We start from the raw sequence: 22,646 nt of genomic DNA, 5'->3' as shown, positions 1-22,646 counted from the left end.
AAATAGCACAACAGAGTGCTACAGCTAGAGAAGAGTAGCTTACAGAGTGCTGTTAAAATAAGCATAACTGGCTATCCCTGCAGCAAAAAAATACAGATACTCAGCATCCCTCATTTCAGAATTCTTGTACCACCTTTTAGGACTGGGATAAGCTCTGAATTAACCATAAATTCAAATGAATTAGAGGTTTCGTCTCTCGTGCAAGAGCGTTAGCAGCTGCAGGCTAATGGAGAACTCTTTGTAGTTAACTAAGGACCCAGGCCTCTCCCTCTGTTTTCACTATCCTCACCGTTGCCTTGTGTCCTTAGGCTCACCTCGGTCTCAGGGTGGCTGTCACGGCCCCAGCCACCAGGCTGGGGTTCAGGCAGGAAGAAAGAGGAAGAGGAAGCCATACCTCCTGGGCGGGTCAGCCTTCTGTTAGGGAGTTTCCTGGAAGCTTCACTTCCTGAAGCTCACTCCTATCTCGTTGGTGGCCTTGTCTGCAGAAATGGATGAGAAACGGGGTTTTGTGGATTGATACGTTATCACTAGCACTTCACCCTCAGTCTTACAAGGAGTCTTTTGGTAAGAAAGAAAGAGAAAGTGCACACTAAATAGGCAACAACTGCACATTGATCCTTCCCTTTTAACATACATGTTAGCTTTCTTCTTTTAGATTTGTTTTCCTTTTTCTGAAATATAATGTACATACAGCAAAGAGCATAAATTCACACTTATCTGAAGCATGTACATAGCTGAGTGAATGTTTCCAGAGTATACACCCACGTCACCAATGGAGCGATTCCAGCACCCAGACAGTTCTCTGGCTTTTTCTTTTGACTGTGGGATATCTCACTTCATCATCTCCTTTTGTCTCCCTGAATTGCATGGCTTTTCGAAAAAGCACCCAAACATATTTCTTACTATTTGGCGAGTGTAGTGATTTGGTAGTTAAGTTAGACAGTGGTGAAAGTCACCTGGGGGAGTGGGAGAAACTAGCCTTGCATCCTGACTCCCCGGCACTGGGGCCAGTCACTGCTTTCCCGTCACTGAGGCAGACCGAGTGTTGTTCTTCTGCTTGGGATGCTTTTCTCTTCCTTATTGTCTGGCTCTTCTCTTAGGTGGCAGTTTAGACCCCAAAACTGGTGCGGGCACCCCACCCCCGAGTTCCTTCAGAACTCTGGGCTTCTCGGGATCACAGTACTCCACTGGCCTATTTACGGTTGTCTGACTTGCACACTAGACCAAATGTGTTTTATCACAAAGACCGGATCCTGTTCACTGCTGCAGCCCCAGTGCCCAGCACGTGGTAGGTGTTCCAGAAATATCTGCTGAACGGGTGTTGAAACAAGCTGATATCTGAACTTCATAAATTCCTACCAAGAGCATCCTTCTCAAGAGAGTGTAAGAAGTGAGAGTTTTCTCTCTTAAATGGTGGGAAAATGTTTTTAACCTAAATTTATAAAACAGAGATGATACCAGATTGCGAGTTTGTTTTAAATATGAGAGAATTTGTGTGGAGTACCTCGCACAATACAAGGCTCCGACTAGGCATTTGACAATATCTAATAGATACTATTGGGTAGTACCTATTGTTAGTGTTAGGTTGGCTCTTGTTTGCATGCCTCTGCCCACCACCCGATGCTAGTAGTTGCCGTAGGTCCTTAAGTTAGGTCTGCCAGTCACTGCCGAGGCATGTGCTTCAACCTGCTGCATGATCGGTCTTCCTGAGCGGTCTCTCACAGGAGGTGGTACCCTCGAGCTCTGAGGAGAACAGAGTAAGAGAAAAGGATTCTGAGTGTCTCATGGGAGATTAAGGTTAAACATGGAACTTTCTGGCAGGCCGGTCCACGTGTGTTACTGTGACAGGTTATTCAGACTCTATTTCTGAAGCCTTTGAAAGCACGAGGGAATCATTCTCTCAGATGGTTGAGACAGTTTGGCCTGAAGCCCGGAGGATGGATCACATGACTTCTCAAGGCCGATTTCTCCCCTTTGATCAGGCAAGTACCAGTAAGTTCCTGCACTTTATAGTGAGGTCAGATTGAGAAGTTTTTCACGGTAGAGGTGGAAGATCCACCGTAAATGGCAAACCGCGTGTCTCTGATTCTCTGGCAGACCTACGTGAACATTTAAAATCTCTTTATTTGACAAAGTAATTGTTCCATCTGAAATGAGGCTTTGCAGACTGAATTACAACACCAGGGTTAAGAGCAGTCTCCGCCGTTTATTCTGTGCAGAGGAAGTGGCCGGCGGCGAGGGGTGCCGTGTGCGAGCCCACTGAGTCACGGCTCACTCCCTGTCGCCCTGTCACGGGAGGCGCCGCTGCACTCCTCACCTCCTGGGCAGCACACACTTCATTCCCTCGTTCCTGTCGCTATTTTTCTTGAGCACCTTTTACGTTTCAGACACTTGTAGCAGCTGCACCTCAAAAAGACTCAGCTGCCTGTCCAAGATCACGCTAGTTCCAGATGGAAGCACAGATTCAAAACTAAGTGAACCTTTAATCCGGGATCCGAGCTCTCTGACCCTTTGCACGTATTCCCTGAGGGATCGCATCCTGCCTCGTGCTTTGGAGTGCCTTCTCTATGGTGATGGCTGCAGACTCATGCTTCCAGTTCAGACCTCTCGATTTCTCTTCCCAGCTGCCTCCCGGTGGACTCCTCTGGGAGGTCTGGGAGGCCCGTCAAACCTGGCCTCTCCCAGGCCAAACCCCTGATGGCTTCCCGCCCAGAGCTCTTTCTGCCTCAGTCTCCCCCATCTCAGGAAGTGGCAACATCGTTTCTCCCTGGAGCCGTGGAAACGTCCAGTAACTTCCCATCTTACTCAGGATCAAGAAACCAAAGCCTTTCAGAGGCCCGCGTGACCCTGCATGGCTCACGTGACCCTGCATGACTCACGTGACCCTGCATGACTCACATGACCCTGCATGGCTCACGCCTGCCTCCCCCTCGTCCTCTCTGTGCCAGCTGCGCTGCCTTCCTGGTCCCAGATGGACCAAGGATGTGCCTCCGTAGGACCCTGGCGCTTGGTAGTCCCCAGTCCAGGATGCAGTCCCTCAGGTGGCATCTGCTGTGTGTGATCAGCTGTATCACATCTACGGACCAGTCATGTGACAGGCCTGAGAATTGACCATTGAATTTAGCAACTTGGAGTTCATTGGTTACCTTGACAAGGGATGAAAATTTGAAGACCAGTAGTGGGCATGATGGCAGTGTACTGGAAAGGATGGTCAGCATAATCCTTTTGAGGGAGGGAGGGAGACTAGAGAGAGGAAACTGTGGTCCGAGTGGAATATACGAAATGGGAGCGAGGTGGGGGAAGACTGAAGTTATCAATGTGACAGGATCTAGGATGTGACCTGGGAGTTGGTGGCTAAAGGAGACTAGAGACAGGATCAGTGGACAAGAGTGGTCCAGGGACGCGAGAGACCAGCTTGTTTGAAGGATCGTCTGCCTGCATATGGAAGCACCAGGACTTAGGACGGCGATGCTACCGGGAGGTTCAGAGCTGGGTGTTTGTACGGAGGCGTGGAGCATCCTGGTCTAGAAGTGGCAGTGGTGTGTCTGTGGGGGGCGGCGGTCGCGAAGAGAATGCTCACCCCTCCTGCGCTCCCGGTGGTACGTGGGCTGTGGGGCGTGGAGGAGAGGGCAGGGCTGCCAGGCGAGAGCTGTCGTTAGAGGAGAAGTAAGTTTCCATTGAGGAAGAAGGTGAGAGAGTGTCCGCAGAGGAGGCTGAGAGTGTGTGAGGGGTTTGGCCCACGACGAGCCATGAAGGGGTTCCAGGGGGCACGGTCGGGGTGGAGGTGAGGACCGACGGGGGCGGGCAGAAATTTCCAGGTACTGGAGAGAAAGAGCACCTCGTGGTCTGGAGTTCCCCGAGCTGCACAGATACAAGCAACGGGCCTAAGGAGATTAGTGCCGGTGACTTTAAACTAGAAATGCGTGGAGAGGCTTGAAGACGTTGAAGGGATATGGGATGGATTCGTGTCAGGAGTTCCTTCTTAATCCCGTTCGTGGAGCCACAGGGTGATCTGAGAGCTCGGCGTCCTTGTCCTCCTCTTGAACGCCTGTCGGTGGCCTGGGGAGGTGTGGGCTTGGTCCCAGCGCTGCCGTTTGCTCCTTGCCCCCCCGTGTTTCCGTCCAGTGCCGGGCCTATTTCTTGACTCTGGTTGATGGGATCGAGAACCTCCAGGAAAGCCAGGAATCATGCTGAACGTTTGGACTTCCTTCAACCCTGATATGGAGTAGAACGCAGAGGACAGATAGAAGGCCTGGGGAGACGTGGCCCTGGTGCCAGCGAGGGGAGCCCATTCTTGATCTGTTGAGGGAGGGGGCTTCCCTCGACCCCTCGTGATGGAGTTGAGGCATGGTCAGCCTAACGCGTTTTCTTGCGTGTTATCAATGTTAAGTGTTGTACACATAAAGGAAGACACTTTTAGAATTTTTCCCCTCTGCCATATGTTGGGTTTTTAGTTTATCCTTGGGAAGTAGGACACGTCTTTGGTTAATAGACATTTGAGGTGCGTGAAATGAAATGCTGCAAAAGCAATTCAGATGGAACTGACAGGTACGAGAGTGGGGTTCAGCTGCTCCCAGCTTCTTGGTTTGATGACAGTCTTGAAATAAATAATCAGAAACTGGGTGAAATGTTAGCAGATGTCAGTTTAAAGTTTTCACTTGTCAAAACTAAGATTGTCTTATCACCAAACCATTGCAGGACCAAATTATGCTACCTTTTATTCTCCTGTTCATTGGGAAACATTCCTCACCCCTGATTTTTTTATGCTGAACCGTGTTAGAGCACTTCACAGATGGATTTCCAGTCGACACTGATGTTCATTCCTGCTCACTTCATTTAATAGAGAGGACTTAGTCTGGTCAGAAAGCACTTGTTTGACTCCTGTTTATAGGTCTCAGTACCTGTCACTGACAGTTCCAAGCTAAACAGTGGGGACCTGTCTCAGTAAAGAGAATTCTTCTCCGTTTTATGAAGGGGTCACTCTCATTGTTCCCGTGCAACCAAGATAAAATTTTAAAGAGCATCACAGCTCTATTTGTCTAAGGAGCCATTATGATGTAACTTCTGACCTTTGGAAAGAAGACTGAGGTTCACTTAATTTAGTGCTGAGTTTTTCAGAAGCATTAGCCAATTTATTTTCAACAAAACGAGAATTTATGTTGACTGCTTGTGTCCAGATGCTGTACATGAGCCACGGAGAATGTTAGGGCTGCGCAGCGTCTGGGCAGTCCAGCGCAGTGGGCTTCGGCAGGGGGGAGGGGCACTCGGACTCGGCGGGGGGCGGGGGGGCGGGCAGCTGCCCCAGGTCTGCCCGGCCCTGGGAGGCCCAGGTTTCAGACTCAGATGTCTTGACCCGTATTTGGCAAAATGACATTTTATCAAAAGCTTCGCTTCTAAATTTCTATCCGCAAGACAAGAAAAACCTTCTACTTTAATAGCGGTTCTCATTTGGAAAGCTACTAAATCTTAAGAGGTAGGGATGCCATATTTTTTTGCTGTTGCTTGTTTTTGCTGGATTTTTTTCCTTCTTGAATATGAAGGTCTCTCTCTGTCCCTTTTTCAGCTAGTCCCTCTTTTCTTCTCGCCATAAATGTGTATCATACCTGGATGGAAAATTAGGACTACAGAAAGGGAGAGGAGGAATTTGAGACCAGAGAGAGAACTAGGCAGTTAAACAGTTTGCCGTGATCGTATGGCATTGGGTTTTGCGTGGACCCTGACTTCTGTCTCCGAGCATGAAGAGGCATCCCATAAGCCCCAGGGGAGCGAATAGGACATTCTGGAAGAGTGGCAGAGCAGGTGGGAGTCAAGCAGGAACCACCGGATTAAGGGGGCCGGGCACGGCGAGCGCCGCCCGCCTCTAGCGTGGGTAGGTGCTCAGCACAGGGCAGAGGCGTGTCCTGAGCCTTGAGCACAGCTGCTGCCCCGATGAGCTGTGTGACTCTGGGAGGGGGGCACCCTCACTGAGCCTTGTCTGTCAAAGCACCGAGATTCCACGTAGACCCGTGAGCTCATGCCTGTGGAGGAGCTGTCAGGACGGCAGGGGTCCAGCTCAGGACAGTCCACTCCTCTCAGGCTCCCTCCCTTTTCCCGAGGCTCTCTAGGAGTGAGTGCCAGCTCTCAGCTGTCCTCGGAAAAATTGCAGATCGCCGCCTGGTCTAATAGGTCAGCCGTGGGAGGGACTGCTCTGTTCCTGGGCTCCAGTTAAAGCAGCCAGTGGAGCCCCCAGCACACTCCAGGCCAGAAAGCTCACACCGTCACCGGCATGGTGCAGTGTGTTGATTAGCTTCTGAGGACGTGATGAAACCAGGATAACAAGAATCTGGCCTGTGTTCGCACATGGAGGAGGCATTCTGTGCTGAGGAACATCCCAGCGCAGGCCTTTTATCAATGCTTATTCACCCCGCTTAACACGAGTCCTTACAGACGCTCGGCTTGCAGCCTGCTTCCGCCTCTGTGCCCGGCACGCCGCGCCCACCGTTCACCCCGTCTTCAGCTTCACCCGGGCTCTCAGAACATGCTCAGGCATCGCCGTCTTGTCCGGACACAGCAGAGGGCGGAGGCGCCCCTTCCTCTGCACCCAGGCACTCAGTTCCTGGAGAGTGAGGGCCCGTGGGGGCCAGGAGAGGGGTGAGACGCGGAGGGAGGGCTGTGATGGGGACACAGCCAACCCTGGGAGGTGGCAGTGCGCTCTGAGGAAGCGGCAGTTAGGCTAAAGAGTGGGTGGGAGGCGCTTGGAAGGAGAGGGAAGGGGAACATTTCTGGCAGAAGGCCGAGCCGTCCCCCCAGGCCTGAGGCAGACCGACTCGCAGCTCCCCGCCTCGGGGCCCTTTCCCTCATAGGACCTGCCTCCTTGGGCTGTAGTCAGTGGAGTTGATGATTAGCCTCTGGTCCTATTTACCCGAGAAACCAAAGGTGGGAGGAGAGGGCCAGGTGTGGGTCTCGCCGGTTGTGTCCCCTGTACGTTCCCTGTGAGATTTTAGGCTGGCGTCCCAGCTGTTGTGATCTGCGGTATCCTTGCCTGTAAGATGGGCACGGCAGCCCTGCTTTCTCACCTCAGGAGCTGAGGTGACGGCTGCTCGCGGGGTCTCGGAGCTGGTGCAAGGCGACACCCACAGCATGGATTTTATTACTCACTCCGTGGCTTCCTAGGGTGTTAAACAGCTGAGCTGGATCATTTTCCATTTTGATTAGAATTTCTTACTTGATTGCATCAAGTTGGAATAATGACAATGTTTATTTCCAGGACAATCCAAGATAACAAATTCGGGATGATTGTTTCCCTACAAAATTAAGAAGAGTGGGAAAGGGGAAAAAAGCAGGAGAGAGTGCGTGAAAGCCCTCCTCAGATACTCAGAATAGCATTAGAAACTAATGCTATTAGTTTCTATTAGTTCTGTTAGTTTATTAGCATGACCCACCGTGGTCGAGTCATCCAGATTTTCCACAAATTCGTTCCTGTAAAAGGTTATGCCTAATTCACATACTTCGTGTGTGTGTAACCTGTTTTGCATCATCTACAGGATGGCCGTGGTGCCAGACCCCCTCCCTCCCGGTGTCTCAGGGATGTTGTGCCTTGGAATACAGCTGTGCCTGTGCTTTGGAAAGATTCCTGGCCTCTGTCCTCACAGACTTGGCCAGGGCTGGTGACTGGACCGCAGGGGCCTTTCCTGCCCCTGTCACACACAGTCCTCCTGCTGGGCAGCCACTCCCGATGGTAACGGGATGGTGCTGGGCAAGTAAAACGTTTCATCCCGTAATGTTGTTACTTTATTGTAAAGTGAACTGCCCACGGGTCACACAGCATCGAGTTGTCTGGTCCGTAGGTTTGTGCCTTCCGTGAACTTTGCATCGGTTGGAAAGAAGCCGTGGCTGTCCTTCCTCCTGTCCCTCACACGAGCCCAGCCCAGGTTCCGGGTGCACAGGCTGTGATTGTCCACCTCTCAGGCCACTCATCCTTCCAGGACAGGGACTCTGCATCCCTCAGGCACCATCGGCGCACTCCCTGTGGGCCGGCCAATTGCTGCGGTTAAGGTGTCAGACAGATTTACTGTGAATTAAAGTGAGGGGCCACAGAGGGGACTGTGATAATTCTAAGGCCTCTGTCTTCTCTGTGGGAATTCCTTTCAGTGTTTATCCCGGTGTTTTAGTTATCTTTAAGTTGTAGAATTCTTCCTCGAGTATGGTTTAAACTCACAGGCAAGTCAGTTTGTCCTAACTGTGTTTTCGTCTTTCTCTGCTTGTTTTGTTTTGTTCGATACAGTGGTGCTGATTACTATGATTATGGACACGGACTCAGTGAAGAGACTTATGATTCCTACGGTGAGTAAATGGCCAGAGTGGAGCCATAAATAGAAAGGTCATAGAAACAGCTTAAAGACCTTAACTCAGGGGAAATTCATACAGACTGACATTGAGATCGCAGCTCCCTCTCGGTGCATCTGTGCTCATCCAGCTATTTTCAGAAGCTCCTTAAGGTTTAAATTTAATAGTTAAAGAGGACTAAAGACTTGCAGGAGATTACAGGAATTCAGATTCTAAACTTAGATTTTCTGTTTGGGATGATTGCCATGTGCTGCTTTTCTCACTATTGAACAATTTGCCAAACTGCAGACACTTGATAGAATGGGTCTCTTTGAAGTGTCTTTGCTTCTTGACAGTAAAGAAAATGAAGCAATTGAGACTACAGCCCTACGGTGATTCCACCCCCCCCCATCTTTATATTTTAATTTATTCGCGATCTCAAATCCTCTAAAAACATTAGGGTGGGAATCATTCAGTAAAGGCTACGGAAGCACTGAGCCAGGAAGGAGATGCACGGCTCTCTCAGGCTTACAGGGAGACATCGAAACCCCACTTATTTCAGTGGGAGCTGGCTGAGATGCCGGGGAACCCATGTCCAGAGTCTCAATATGCAGAAGGATGACAGGTTTAATTAAAAGAATTGGCGGCAGCAACTTAACGATACTAAGAAGCTCCTTTGCCACGGGGCAGAGATCAGAGAATGCGAAGCTTCAGTCAGTTGCAAAGCTCTGATGAATGCTTCGTGCCCAGTGCAAGTGAATCAGGATTCTCGTTAAATGGATGTTATGACATTTCTCTGAACATAACTGAAAAACCATTTTCCAGTGTTCCTTTTGAAGTGCATTTTGTTGTATCACCTGCCCCAAGCCTTGATGATGCACCTTGGTTTTTTCGTTGTTGTTGTTATTCGTTAGAGATGCTTAAGAGAAATACCTTGGCTTGCTGAATGCTGTCTACTTAAATTGATGCAAGTTAGCTTGAGGGAATGACGTTGATCGCATGTTTGTATCAAATAAGAGGTCATTTTCAGCATTTTTTCCTTCACAGCTTTTTTAAATTGGTCTCCGTGGAGGCATGGCTTTTAAATCGCTGTGTGTTGCAGCACAGATGTTAACTGTTTGTTGTCAAAGACCTGCAGATCACTCACTGAGGGCCCAGAGATGGGGGTGATTGAATGTCCCTCTGTTACAAATAACATCGTTCGGTATGGATTTAGTATTAGGATGAAAGCAATTTGACATTATGTCATTGAGATTATTTCACATCCAGGAAGTATTTTTGAGGCATAACTCTCCACCCAATACAACTTTCATTTACTCTTTCTTTGAAGGACCTGTGAAGAATGAGGCATCATTTCCCCCTCCCAAGCTGCCCGTTTCCATTTTGCGCTCCAGTTTTCTCTCCTTTTGCCTTCACAAATTTTTATCTGTGTTTTCTTTGTTTTTGAAGAAGAAATCCAAGTGACCCTTTTCCCAGTCTCTTTCCCATCCATAGATGTCTTCACGTTTAGCAAGAGGCAGTTCAATTTGCTGCTTGAGTTTGCGAGCATTTGTTAAATGAGTGGCCGAAAGGAAGTTCCTGCAAAGTTGGTTGCCATTTAAGATACAAAAATTATTTGTCTTCCCAGGCTGGTAGGATTTGCTAGTGAGAGGACCATTTTCCATTGTGTTCATAATTTTTTTTTTTTAAAGTGAATTCCCTTGGGTTTTTTAAGGACCTCGGGGGATACATACCTTCAGTATGGCATCTACCACTGGTTCAGGGCTAAGTTAGATTCTGAAAAATGAAGCCAGTGGGATCTCTGGCAGTGGTCTAACTGTGATTCATCTGACTGACTTTAGGGCAAGAGGAGTGGACTAACTCAAGACACAAGGCACCCTCGGCGAGGACAGCAAAGGGCGTCTACAGAGACCAGCCATACAGCAGATACTGATTGTACTGTCTGATGTTGTGACATAGCCAGTCTCCACCAGTCCTGTATACTGTTCAAAGTAATTGTTTTCTATGAACAATCCCTTTTTAAATAAATCAAAATGCTTAACATCTGAAGGGATGGAATTTAAAATTACTTTGTTGAAACATCAACCTGGGCAGAAAAAAAAAAAAAGACATGTAAAATTTTGTTATTTCCAGTCTGTATATGAAAAAATAGGTCATCAAAAGGAAAAAAAAATAACTTTGATTAACTAGTGTTAAACAAAAAAGATAGGTTTACTAAATATGTTAATCCATCCTTTTAACATAAGCCTCACCTTTCATTTTAAAGGTTTCCATAGAAATTTAGTTATTTTATCTTTCAGCCATATGCTAGTTGTTTTTTTTTTCTCTTGCCAACGTGCGTAAAAAGGGAAGCCAATTACAAGTGCAAATAATGTGGTATTCTTTTGTAACTCAAGTCTTGAAATGTTCTGTAGTGTTAAGCAAAGTCTCCTCTTGCTTGATACTAAATAAACTTTTGAAAGAAATTTTGTGTGTGTGAGCTAACAATTTCATGTCTCTCTTATTTAAAAAGGCCTTCATAAATAGTCGTAAACAGGGAAAGGATTCATTTAACAACGCTTGTCAAAAAAGGGTCACACTAAACATTGTACAACTTATTTTAAAACATGGTATAAAATTAAATGTACCATTATATACTCACCGTAGATTTAAATGCTGTTTAAAGAGTCCAAATGGTATCAAGCTGCTTGAGTGGCACGTTAAAAACTACGCAAAACCAAATCTTGTTTAAAAACTGGTTTTAAAATAACTACTGATTTTCTGAAAAAGATGTGATCAGTTTTCATCTTGTTGAGCGTTTTTTCACTAGTGCAACTTTGGATTTTTTATGAGAATTTTGGTACCTTAATGAACACCTCGCTCCATGCTGGAAGCAATAAGCACAAAGCTTTTAAAGACATTCTGACTTGACTAATTGAGGTCGCACTCGCCAAGGCTGAGGATGTGTAACCCTTAAACGGTCTTCATTTTCAAAGGTAAATAAATCAAATAAGATTTTAATCTCACTTAATTTATCTTAATATAACTAATAAAACCAGGGAGGTTACAACTTAGCAAGTTTCATTATCCATTTTAGAAAGGTTTTAAGATCACCTAAATTCTCATTTTAAAAAGTTTAATTTGTTTTAGTAATCTAAAAAGCCTTAGTTTAGTCAGTTTAATTGGGGCCAATTATTCCCTATTAAACAAATGTAAAACCTCATAACTAGTTGTTTGTAATACATTCTTTGGTTAGTAATTGAGGGCACTTCTTAAAACTGACAAATATTTAATAAAGTTTTTCTTTAATCATTTGGCTAAGTTTTTTTAAATTGTAGATTATGTAAAATGTTTAATTTTTATTTTCTGAGGGGTCTCCTTCTCTTTGAGTAAAAAGGTCTTTTCTTTTGTTAGGAAATGTTGGCCATCTTGGAAAGTGAAAGGAAGGTTGTGTCCGTCCAGCAGACACAGGTGAGTGCCTTTGTTCCAGTCATTTGATGTGCTTCTCTGAAGCCGCGTGGAACATTTCCCACCCTGTTCCCACCACCAGCACTAGTGACTGTGGCTAACTAACTTCCTGAACGTAAGCAAGTCAGACCCAGGGAGCTCTGCGTAAGCTGCAGAGGTGGGAGGCTCGGTCATCACACTGTGTAAGTTAACTCCATTACTTTCCTCAGTAAAAACGTAACAGGCTAGTCGGTAGCATGACAAGGTTTTCAAAAGTATCAAGTGAAAGAGCAGTTTACTGCTAGCGATCCCATCGTCCAGTCCCAATTTTATTTTTTAAAAATAGACTGTATATATTCTCTCTGTACATATTCATAGGCAAAATATTACATGGATGTGCTGGAAATTTTTGACAGTAATCATCTTAAGCTTGTGAAAGTATGATTTGTGTGTGTGTCCTTTTCTACTTTGAGTTTTCCAAAACAAATTATTGCTTTTAATAAGATAAATATGATAAGGTGTATTTTATACTTATTATTATACTTATTATTACTCTTAGGAAGAAAATAGTTCTCTTCACTCCCATAAATCAAAATAAGTGTTCTGGGTTTTTTTTGTTTGGTTGGTTGGTTTTTTTGGTGCTTCTCTACTTGTACAGAAGGGGAATGTGATATATAACATTTTTTCAGTTCGCGACGTTATATTGAAATTTTTTCACTGTTTTCTTTAATAAGTAATTTATTTTTTATTTTTTTTAGGAATTGGCATATTAAATAGTCAGTGTAGGTTTCTTTAATCAGAAATTATGGACAGATCCCTGGAGGGTAAATCCCCAGATGGTCTTCAGAGCTAATTCATAGGACTTGTTCAATTTTATGTTTATTTTCATTTATTAAAGAATCCACAGCTCCATTGGACTGTAAAAAGGGGTTGTGAGCCAGAAAGGTCAGGAACCACCAGGAATGCTCTTGGACAGGAGTTCTTCTGCTTGGCTTTCTAGGTCTTCCCTTATTCGGCAAATACTCTACTGAGCCTCATTTCTCCCTGTTTCAATAGGAGGACTTGCAGGCGAGCAGCCTTCTCCTGTCCCTAAGCGCACACGGCATCCTTCCCAGATCTTTCCCCTGGCCTTTGTCTACCCCCTTGGGATTCGTTTATCTTCTCATGTGACAACGTTTACTGAGCGCCAGTTCTTCCCCAGATACAAAGGAGGCAACAGGAACACAAAGATCTATAGGACGTGGACCTTACGCTCAAGTAGTTCAGCGTGGATGGAGGTGGTAGGTGACACACCAGCGCTTGCTGCCCCGGGCCTTTGCCCCTAGAAACCATGCCCGTCCTTCAGGACTCGGTCCCACGCCCTCCCTTCCGTGTCTTCAGCAGTGAAACCGCGATCCCTCCGTGCTCTCCGAAATAGTGTGCATAGTTTATACTTCTTCATTTTAGTATTGATACCATGTGACTTAGATTGGTTATAAGTTGCCATTATGACCAAGCCTGTGCTTAATCACTTTCTATAAATGATTTCATTGAATCCTCACAATGATAAGAAGGTGAGTGTCATCTCCATTTTACGGAGGAAGATGCTTAGGCTTCAAGAGGTGAGATCACTGTGTAGGATCCCAGGCCCTATGACTGGTAGAGCCAGTTTTGGACCGTCCACTCTGATCCAGAGTCTTTGTCCTAACCGTGCTGTTACACTGTCCGCTCTCTGGGCTAGCACTCACTCTCCCTTTAGATTAAAGGCTCCTTGAGGGCAGGGGCTAACTTTTATGTCGCCTTGTATTCCTAGAAGTGAGCCTTACCACACTGACTGTTGGCAGACGTCGTGATTGATAAGTAGCCCCTCCGTCTCTGTCCCACCCTGCCCCAGATTCCTCCCTGGAGAGACTCTTTGGCTGTAGTTAGGTTCTGAATCTTGCTTTGTTCAAGATATTGCAAGTTGAATAAGTATCAACGTTCATGCAGACACGTTGGCTGAGCATCTGCTATGCTGCAGGCAGTGGAGACGCATTGGTGACAACAGTCTGCTGGGGAAGTGGGCCAGTCAGGCGCCAGTGACTGGGCGGCGACAGATGTAGCGTGGGAGAGACGTGGACGCCAGGCGGGGTGGCAGAGGTGGGACGGGTGCCAGCAGGGCTGTAAGGACCAGTAGAAGGCAACCACGTAGGGAGGGTCTTCCTGGAAGCAGTCGTACCTAGCTCTGTCATTTACCAGCTTTGTTACTTAACCTTACTGAACTTCAGTCTCAACTGCAGTTTCCCCATCCATACAATGGACACAATAGTGGAATCTACCTCAGTATAGCTGTGAGGATTAGAAGCATGCCTGGCACACACCTACGTGCGTGCTCTTGCTTGTTGCTTTATGCAGATATTTGAATTATAAGAAAACACAGTTATCTGGGAAATTTTGATTATTTAGGTAATTAGAGAAAGCTGTAGGTGATGCTGTCTGTATGGGCAAGGGGCACAGAATGAAGGATCTTGCAGGTCCTGCTAAGAAGCTTAAATACAGTGAGCCCACGCTGAAATGTAATAAATACCCTCTTCACCATTGAGCTGGCCCTGCTGCATCCCCCTAGGCAGAGATGGTGCCTTTTTCAGCCTGCGTTCCAGCAGGAACTTTGTACAGACCTCTGTTTGCACTGGTTATTGATCTGATAGCCAGGTGGTGAGAGCCTTAAAAAACGGGGGCCTAACCTTTCTGTCCTTTTGTTCCAGCTCTTAGCACAGGATTTGGCAGCCGAAAGCGCTGAGCAAGACAGTGAATGTGAAAGAATGACATTGTCAGTGTGAACAGTATGATTCCTAATGGGCAGTGTTAGGGATGGTTAGGAATAGCTCACAGAGACCCAAAAAAGGAAGAAAAAAATCACTCATGTAAATAGGAATAGTCTAACTCAAAATTAGACAGTGACTCTAGTCACTGTGTACAGAGAGACAGGTCCCAGAATTTAAAACAGATGATTTGAAGAAAAAAATTAAAATGTAGTCAAAAATCTAATTAACCGGGCTTCCCTGGTGGCGCAGTGGTTGAGAGTCCGCCTGCCGATGCAGGGGACACGGGTTCGTGCCCCAGTCCGGGAAGATCCCGCATGCCGTGGAGTGGCTGGGCCCGTGAGCCATGGCCGCTGGGCCTGTGCGTCCGAAGCCTGTGCTGCACAACGGGAGAGGCCACAACAGTGAGAGGCCCGCGTACCGCCAAAAAAAAAAAAAAAAAAAAAAATCTAATTAACCATGTTAAGCCGCTTTACAGGTTATAAGTGATAAGTATAAATAATAAAGTTGGTTATTTTATATGCAAACCATATCTACTATTTATAGTGATGTACTATTTATATTGATTTGTGTTGTAGGAATAGAAAAGAAAAAATTCATCATTATGTTTCAGATAACAAAATCTGGGCTTCCCTGGTGGCACAGTGGTTGAGAGTCCGCCTGCCGATGCAGGGGACACGGGTTCATGCCCCGGTCCGGGAAGATCCCACATGCCGCGGAGTGGCTGGGCCCGTGAGCCATGGCCGCTAGGCCTGCGCGTCCAGAGCCTGTGCTCCACAACGGGAGAGGCCACAACAGTGAGAGGCCCGCGTACCGCAAAACAAAACAAAACAAAAAGATAACAAAATCTACTTTATGCTTGATTCTGTTTCCATCTTTGAGGAAGGTTGTGGAACATTTTAAAATCTGAATTCCATCCTCCCCCTATCTAATGGAAAATCCTTTCCAGTTGAAGTTGATTCTGAATGGGATTCTTATTCCAGGAATCTGGCTATCTTTCAGGGATCAGTACCGACTGCTGTACCTGTTTCTCTTGTCTTAGCGTGAGTCCTTCCCAGTCCGGCCTGCCCCTCCAGCCGCTCCCCCAACCCGCCGTACCGCCCTCAGCCTTGCTGTGCTCCAGCCTTGCTCTCGAGCACCCTTCGTGGTGCTTTGGTATCTGCGCCATTGTCTGCCTGAAATCACATTTTCCTACTCTTCTCCCCAGCTCTCGATATAGCTGGTCAGTACTGGTCTGTCCAACTTTGGAGTGAGACTTGAAGCATCACCTCGCTCAGGAAGTCTTCCTTGGCCCAGTGTCTCCACATCTCCCTGGGTGCAGAATCCCTGCCGGAGGGCCCTCACCTGCAGAGTGGGGTCCTGCAATTGACCGTTTCCTCTCCTCTCCATCCCTCCCCCCGACCCTGAATGTGAGCATCTTCAGTGCAGGTACCGTGGCTTAGCACAGCCGTCATGTATGTGGTGAGTGAAATGAACAAGGTGGCGTTGTGTCTCCTGGTACGGGACAGTGGATTAGGACTTCACCGGCCTCATCGGGTCAAGTTAGAGTCATTCTTCCACTGGAAGAGAATTTACCAGGTTGTTAAATGTTGCCGTTCGCGTATGCACGTATGTAAGAGCTCACCCGACCACCACGGCAAGATCCACGCCTTTCCTCACCTCCCCACGTCTGCTCCCTGCCGCACTTACTAGCGCCTACCAGGCTCTCAGACGCCACCGTGACGGGCGCAGGGCTAGAGGTGCCCTCCTGAAGCCGGGTCTCTGCTCACTTGTTGACGCGTTTGTCTTTCTCACCAGTGGCATCACTTCAGGTTCTTTAAAGACGGAACCACGTCTCATTTGACTTTCCGTCCAGATCCCAGCGAGGTGCCTGGCGCAAAGCGGGGACTGACAGTGCTCATTGAGGGGCGAATGACTGAATGAATTAATGAGCAAACGATGACGCTGTAATTCTTAAAATACTGACACTGAGCCCTTCTCACTGTTAGTTTGGTTTATCAGTGGAAATGAGGTAATTGACTTCTGTAACCATTGGCTTTTTTAGTGGAAAAGGAGAAGTTGGAAAACAAAAACATGCCCTTAATTTAGTAGGTGATAGCATGTGCTCGGTACAAAATCCAAAACTTTGGGAAAAGGGTACAATGAAAAGTTGGTCTTAATTCCCACCCCTGCCCTCAAATGCCCAGAGGCAGCTGTTGGTCTTGGTTGTTTTTTTTTTTTTTTTTTTTTTTTCAGAGATAGAAAAACATGTGCTTTGCTTCTGCACAGACTGATGGTTACTGTTTTTAACATACAGAACAGTACACTGTTTTTTATACCTGCCTCGTTTCACTTTAGAGTATATCTTTGAGTTCGTTTTCTATCGTTTTAAATTCTAAAGGTGTGTTTTTCTTTTTATTGGCTGAATAATCTTTATATGAATGCACCATAATTTAAACAACTGTTGACAAGTAGTTTTGCTTCCAGTACTTTGCATTCATTAAAGACAGTGCTAGAAAGCGCAGCCCTTCATCTCTGTTCTTGTGCACGTTCACATACGTCTGTAGAATAAGATTCTAAGGTAGATCTATTGAGTCATTACACTTTCTTAGAGTTACTACTGTATTGCTCCCTGTAGAGGTAATGGTGTATCTTAATATGCTTTTCTGAAGGAAACTTGAACCCTCAGTGCTATACTCCCCATCACTGCATACAACTGTTAGCACCTGCGGGGGGCGGCCACACAGAAAACTCACCCGCGCAGAGTGGGTTCACAGTGGTCTTTCCTTCCCACGGAGGTGGGCACGTGGTGGGCTGGGTCCCCGTGTGAGCAAGTGAGTGAGGACAGCTCTGGGTGCTCGGCTGTGTCCTACAGGGGTGGTGGTGAAGGACCAGCCTTGCGCGGGCTCCTGCTGGTCTCCTCTCACTCCTGGAGCCTCCTTTCGCGAGCCGATGGATTCTAAGGCCGACCTGCAGCGGCAGGCCCTGTGCTCAGCACTGTGGACGCACCCGGGGAAGGAGGGCCTCTGCTCTTAAGGGACCCACGGTCTCTCTGAGGAAGCCAGGCCCCAGCTGGCCCTTCCGTCCGCTGTATCTTTGCCCACCTTCTCCTCTCCTCTGGGTATCCAGAGCCTGCCAGTTCCTCAAGATCTTCTCTCTCTCCTTCTGCCCAAAGAACCCTTGTCTCTCTTGACTCTGAGAGTACTGGCCAGTGACACCCAAGTGGCGAACCCCTAATTCTGATCTGCTGATTGACGTGTGGGTTGTCCTGCAGCCCCGGGGAGTCCTCGGGGGTCAGGAGCAAGTCCGTCATGTGTCATTGAAGAGCACGCAGTGGTCAAACCATTCAAGAAATAGGCACTGATGAATTTAACAGCGCCCTAATGAATAGATGCACTGTATTCGCTGTTTCCTTTTTTTAAGTATTAGCCTTTACAATAACTGTCTGTGTCTGGTTCGTCCTGGCACACCGGTGCCGTGTGCGGGGCCCGAGGCTCACTGTCCCTGGCTCCACGAGTGGTCATGACAGGCAAGGTGAAGGCAGAGGGCACAGAGACACAGGTCACGAGCTCTGGCCGGGGAAGGGCGAGGAGCACAAGGCTTCACAGAGGAGGAGAAACCTGAAGCGGGCTTTACAGTGAAGTCGAAATCGTGAAGCAGACACGGGAGGAGGAGATGTCAGAGTTGCCAGGCTGGTGCAGGTCGGAGGGAGGAAAGGAGGGGCCTCGTGTGTCTGGGGATGAGTAAGCAGTTGCTGGGAGCTAAGGGGCAGGTGCCGGAGGGGGGTGGGGGGGAGGCGGGAGGTGGGGGGCTGGGTCACATCACAGGGAGCCTCCTCAAGGACGGTCCCCCTCCCCCTCCCCCGCGCATCTGGGACCAGAGCAGTGAGGAGCAAGCGTGGCGAAGGCCACGTCTTCTCTTGTGATTAGGTTCTGTTTTGCGTTTTGTTTCCTTCTGGTTGCCGCTTGGGTTTTGAAACAACCGTTTTGTTGTCATTAGCACGTCAGAATATATTGTTTGGTGTTAGTTAGTAAATAAAATTTTGTTTAAATATACCTGAAAGCTGAGTCTCTTCTCAGGTGGCAGGAAGGCAAGGACAGTACCAGTGTGTATCCATAGGAAGTCATTGCACATTTTAGTACGGGAAGTTCCGTGTGAAAAGAGGCGTGGCCATCCTGAAAGCCTCCTACCCGTACGTGTCGTGACGGGGAGGAGTCTGATCATCACCATATACTGTTTAATCACTCATCTGCCTAACTGAACACAAATATTGTATGTCCTTAATCTCTACCATTCTCTTTTGCATTGTTTTCCATAAGTATTCTCATTTCTATCAAATTTCAGTTTGCCTGCTTCCTCTGCCTAAATCCTGCCATTCCCACCAGAGTGTAAATAATTTGTTACTTGAAGTATACAAATATATATCACTTTCCTCTCTTTCAGGAACTTTCCTTCCAATTATGGACTGCTTAAGAATAATCAACTCACCAATGTGCCTAGTCAGTAAATGAATTCACTTGAGAACTTGAAAATCATCTCTCTTTTTTTTTCTTTTTTGTACAACTTTGTGTTTCATGAAATGTTTTATAAAATGCTATGCTTTTTAATTTGCAAAGTGTTTGAAAAAGGGAAAGAAAGTCAATCTCTTTGTCTCCTCATAACAGAAAACAAATGATTTGTATATTGCTTAACAAAGGCTGCCTATTTCAATCTCTTCTACTTTAATATAAACTAGAAAAACAAAGGCTTGTTATTTCAGCCCAGCTCTAAATTCTGCACACTTGAGAACCATATATGGCTGCAACTCACAGCTCACAAGAAGTCAAGCCTCAGCACAAATTCCAGCTTTGAAAATGATTTATCCAACTCAATTATGGACCAATAAATATGAACATGTTATGCCAAAAGTACGCCGCCACATAAAAGGTTAATTATAAAGGCCTCTGCGGGAAGCAGGGGCACTGTCAGAATAGAAACCCGATTTTCATGCCTCTGTAATTTGTTGTGGAACATAAAGGTCATCATCCCCTCGGACAGTGTTATTCAGTTCCTTCTCTTTTCATCACTCGCTGGTGCTTTGTGATTTTAATTCAGTACGCGCCCCCGGAGGATGCGTTTTATTCCTTCTGCTAGAAGCTCACACAACACGCTTCCTAGCCTTGGAATTTCGGAAACAGTCTTGTGCATCGTTAAATTGTCACTTTCTTACCTCAAAGACACATTCCCTCGAGGCGTTCACTTTTTACAGGGTACCGTGGCGGGAGCATTGTGTTAAAAGCACAGAACAACTTCTGATAGGTTTGCTTTTCCTTATCCTCCCGTGATGCACCCTAAAGACATGGTCTTCTCCTCCTGCAGTGGGCACTTTCGCGTTTGTCAGATACGTGTTTCTCCATCTCAGAAGTGCAAGGAATGAAGGCCCGCGTCCCAGAGGGCCGCGGCAGTGCCGCAGTGAGCGGGTGTGGGTGCTCACAGAGCACGGTCAGCAGCCCCCCCTGTGTGGAACTAATCCTAAACAAGCAGGAACTTTAGGACGGGAGCCAGATTGTCCTAAGTGGGGAAGAATTTGAGCTCCCTTTCTGCCTGCAGCCTTTGCCCCTCCTGAGCTGGGGACCCAATCATAAAGCTGCAAGTGAAATCCCAGGGATTCGAACTGTCCGACTCACCTCCTGTCTGTGCCCCCTTCTCCCAGCCTCACTTGCTGCCTTAGTCTTGGCCTCGTGCTGTGCCGCCTGTATCACCTAAACTCACTGAGCACACATTTACTGAGAGCCTCCTACATGCTGGGCGCCGCCCTGCGTGTGAGAGCACAGGACAGAGCAGAGGGGCTCCTGCCTCGAGCGTACATCCCAGTGGGGGGAGCCAGACCATCACCCGCGAACCAGAGGACGCCAGGCAGTGACAGAGCCGGGGGCGACAGCACAGCCACGGGAAGAGGGCTTAGACTTGGCTTTGGGCCATAAGAGAATAATAAGGTGATGTTTCAGCCGGGACCTAGAAAAGCAAAGAAATGAGCTACGTCAAGACGCTAACAGGTGCCAGGATCCTGAGGTGGGAGCACGAGGGCTGGAGGAGCCCCAAGGATGCAGGAAGGAAGTCAGCGCAGGGGCGGGGCCCGGGTGTGGAGGGCCGTCTCTGAGCTTTACTTCAGAGGGAGCTGTCGGGCACACTGAACCGAAGAGGAACGCTATCCATCCGACGCACATCTCGACAGAATCACTTGGGCAACCATGTGGAGAAGAGGCGGTAGCGGGGCAAGGTAGGGGGACCTGTTAGAAGCCCCTGCGGGGAAGGTCAGAGGGAATACTGGCAGGGCCCGGGGTGGCGGCCCTGCAAGTCCTGAGGACTGGCCAGACTTGAGACACACTTAGAAAGCAGAGTCGATAACACTTAGTCTACAGGTTGGATGTGAGGTACAGAAAAGAAGGGGTTGGATGATGCAAAGATTTTGATCTAGAGCCATTGGGAAAAGAGAAACTTCTTTCTGAGACGGGAAGATTGTAGAAGGGACTGTTGAAGATACAGATCTGAAGTTTGAGGGGAGATCTCGGCTGGAGATGGGAATTTGAGAGCCGTTAGAATGTAGATGTCTTGTAAAGGTATAGCCTGAGTGTGGACATCAGAGAACAGGCCCAGGGAACATACAACACGTACAAGTCAGGGAGATGGCGAAGAACCAGAGCCCAGGAAGGAGCTGCCGGGAGGTAAGAAGAGAACCAACAGTCCTGCCCTCGACGGCATGTGTAGAGAGGGTTTCCCGGAGGAGGGCTGTGACCCTCTGCTGCAGGGGGCAGGTGACATGAGGAAGACCGGACACGGTAGCCGCGTAGAGGCCGTGCTGGCCGTGCTTTGCTTCAGAGTGAGGCCTGGGCAGATTCAGGAGAGAATGGAGCAGGCAGACCTCAGGGGTGCGGGGGTTCGCTTCCAGACCACGCAGTAAAGGCAGCAAACACTGCAGTGGTACAGTCACAACGGTTTGGGCCTCCCGGTGCGTATAGGACTACGGTGCAGTGGAAACATGTCAAGTGGGCAACAGCATCCTGTCCAAAAAACAAGATACATACTTTAATTAAAAAAGACTATTGCTGAAAAATGCTAACCATCACCTGACAACGCAGGGTTACCACAAACCTTCAATCTGTAAGAAGCGCGGTATCTGCGAAGCGTAGCAAAGCGAGGTCCGCCTGTGTAGTCAACTCTTCCAAGGAGTTTGCTTTAAAGTATCGCTGGAGAGGGCTGTGGCCTCGAGATGAGAAATTTGAGAGCGTGGGAGAGAGTGAGGGTGCTGGGGAGACGCCCCGACAGGAGCACAGGAGCGGGCCTGGCCAACAGCAGCGCAGATGGCGGGGATGGGGCCGGGCGGGGAGGTGGGGACGGCTCGGCACGTACACGCACCGGGGCGCCTGCTGCCGGGGCTGTGTGACATCGCCCTTCAGAGGCGCGGCCAGCACCCTTGAGGCGCCCGCGGCTTCTCCGATTGTCGCCCAGGCCCTCCGCCTTTTGGCCCCTACCGACCCCTCCAGCCTGAAATTCCCCCTGTGACAACCATCCTCAGGTGGCTCATTCTGTATGCCAGCTGGGGGCAGGGCCTGGGTCCCCACTCAGCCGCCCTGACCCTGCGCACCGTGTGCCCCCGTGCGTCCCCCTCATGCAGGGCTGCTCGAGGCCCTTCGCCCGGACCGTCGGTACCCATTCATTGCGTTTCACCTCAGCACACGCGTCCTGTCGGCCTGGTCACCTCTCTGCTTGCTCCGTGCTCCCTGCCGTTTCAGGACGTGGCAGGGAAAAGGAAATGATGAGATACACACAGCTCAGAGCCCCGAGGCCTCACTGCGTGGCCCCCGGGGAGGGAGATCTGGGACCTGTTCGCATCACACAGATCTGGAAGCGCTGAGATTCTGCCAACCCGTGTGCCTCCTTTAAGACTTGGTGCCAGAAGCTCTGCCCCAGAGACCCCTGCCTGGTTGTCACACTGCGTTAGAGTCACTGGCCTCCTCGTGGGTCCTGCGCTGGCTTCAGGGCCCTGCAGGCCCCACTTCATCCCAGGTGACAGTGTCCCCAGCTCAGCCCCGGGCCCGACCCCTAATGGGCTGGGGAGGAGGTTGTGAGAGGGTGCGGTTAGCCCTGAACAACTGGACAAAAGTCTTTCGATTTGAA

At 48.3% G+C, this 22,646-nt stretch overlaps 1 protein-coding gene across 3 annotated transcripts in view; it reads left to right on the top strand.

The window, feature by feature from the left end:
• The window catches only part of KHDRBS3 (KH RNA binding domain containing, signal transduction associated 3), a 163,164-nt gene extending 143,671 nt beyond the window's left edge, over positions 1–19,493 (top strand). For 2 of the 3 annotated variants that reach the window (XM_082600758.1, XM_082600759.1), the window contains exons 8-9: positions 8,264–8,322; positions 10,146–10,769. In XM_082600758.1, the coding sequence (XP_082456884.1) occupies positions 8,264–8,322; positions 10,146–10,237 (151 nt within the window). In that variant the 3' untranslated portion in view covers positions 10,238–10,769. Of the gene's footprint in view, positions 1–8,263; positions 8,323–10,145; positions 10,770–11,697; positions 11,755–18,932 lie in introns of those variants that run through there. The other variant, XR_014291555.1, reaches the window with a different exon arrangement.
• The last annotated feature ends 3,153 nt before the right edge of the window (positions 19,494–22,646 follow it).

This window comes from Mesoplodon mirus (assembly GCF_964341445.2).
Source record: "Mesoplodon mirus genome assembly, chromosome: 16".
Taxonomy (NCBI): Eukaryota; Metazoa; Chordata; class Mammalia; order Artiodactyla; family Ziphiidae; genus Mesoplodon; species Mesoplodon mirus.
The sequence above is the reverse complement of the archived record's forward strand: the minus strand, read 5'-3'. Positions and strand labels throughout refer to the sequence as shown.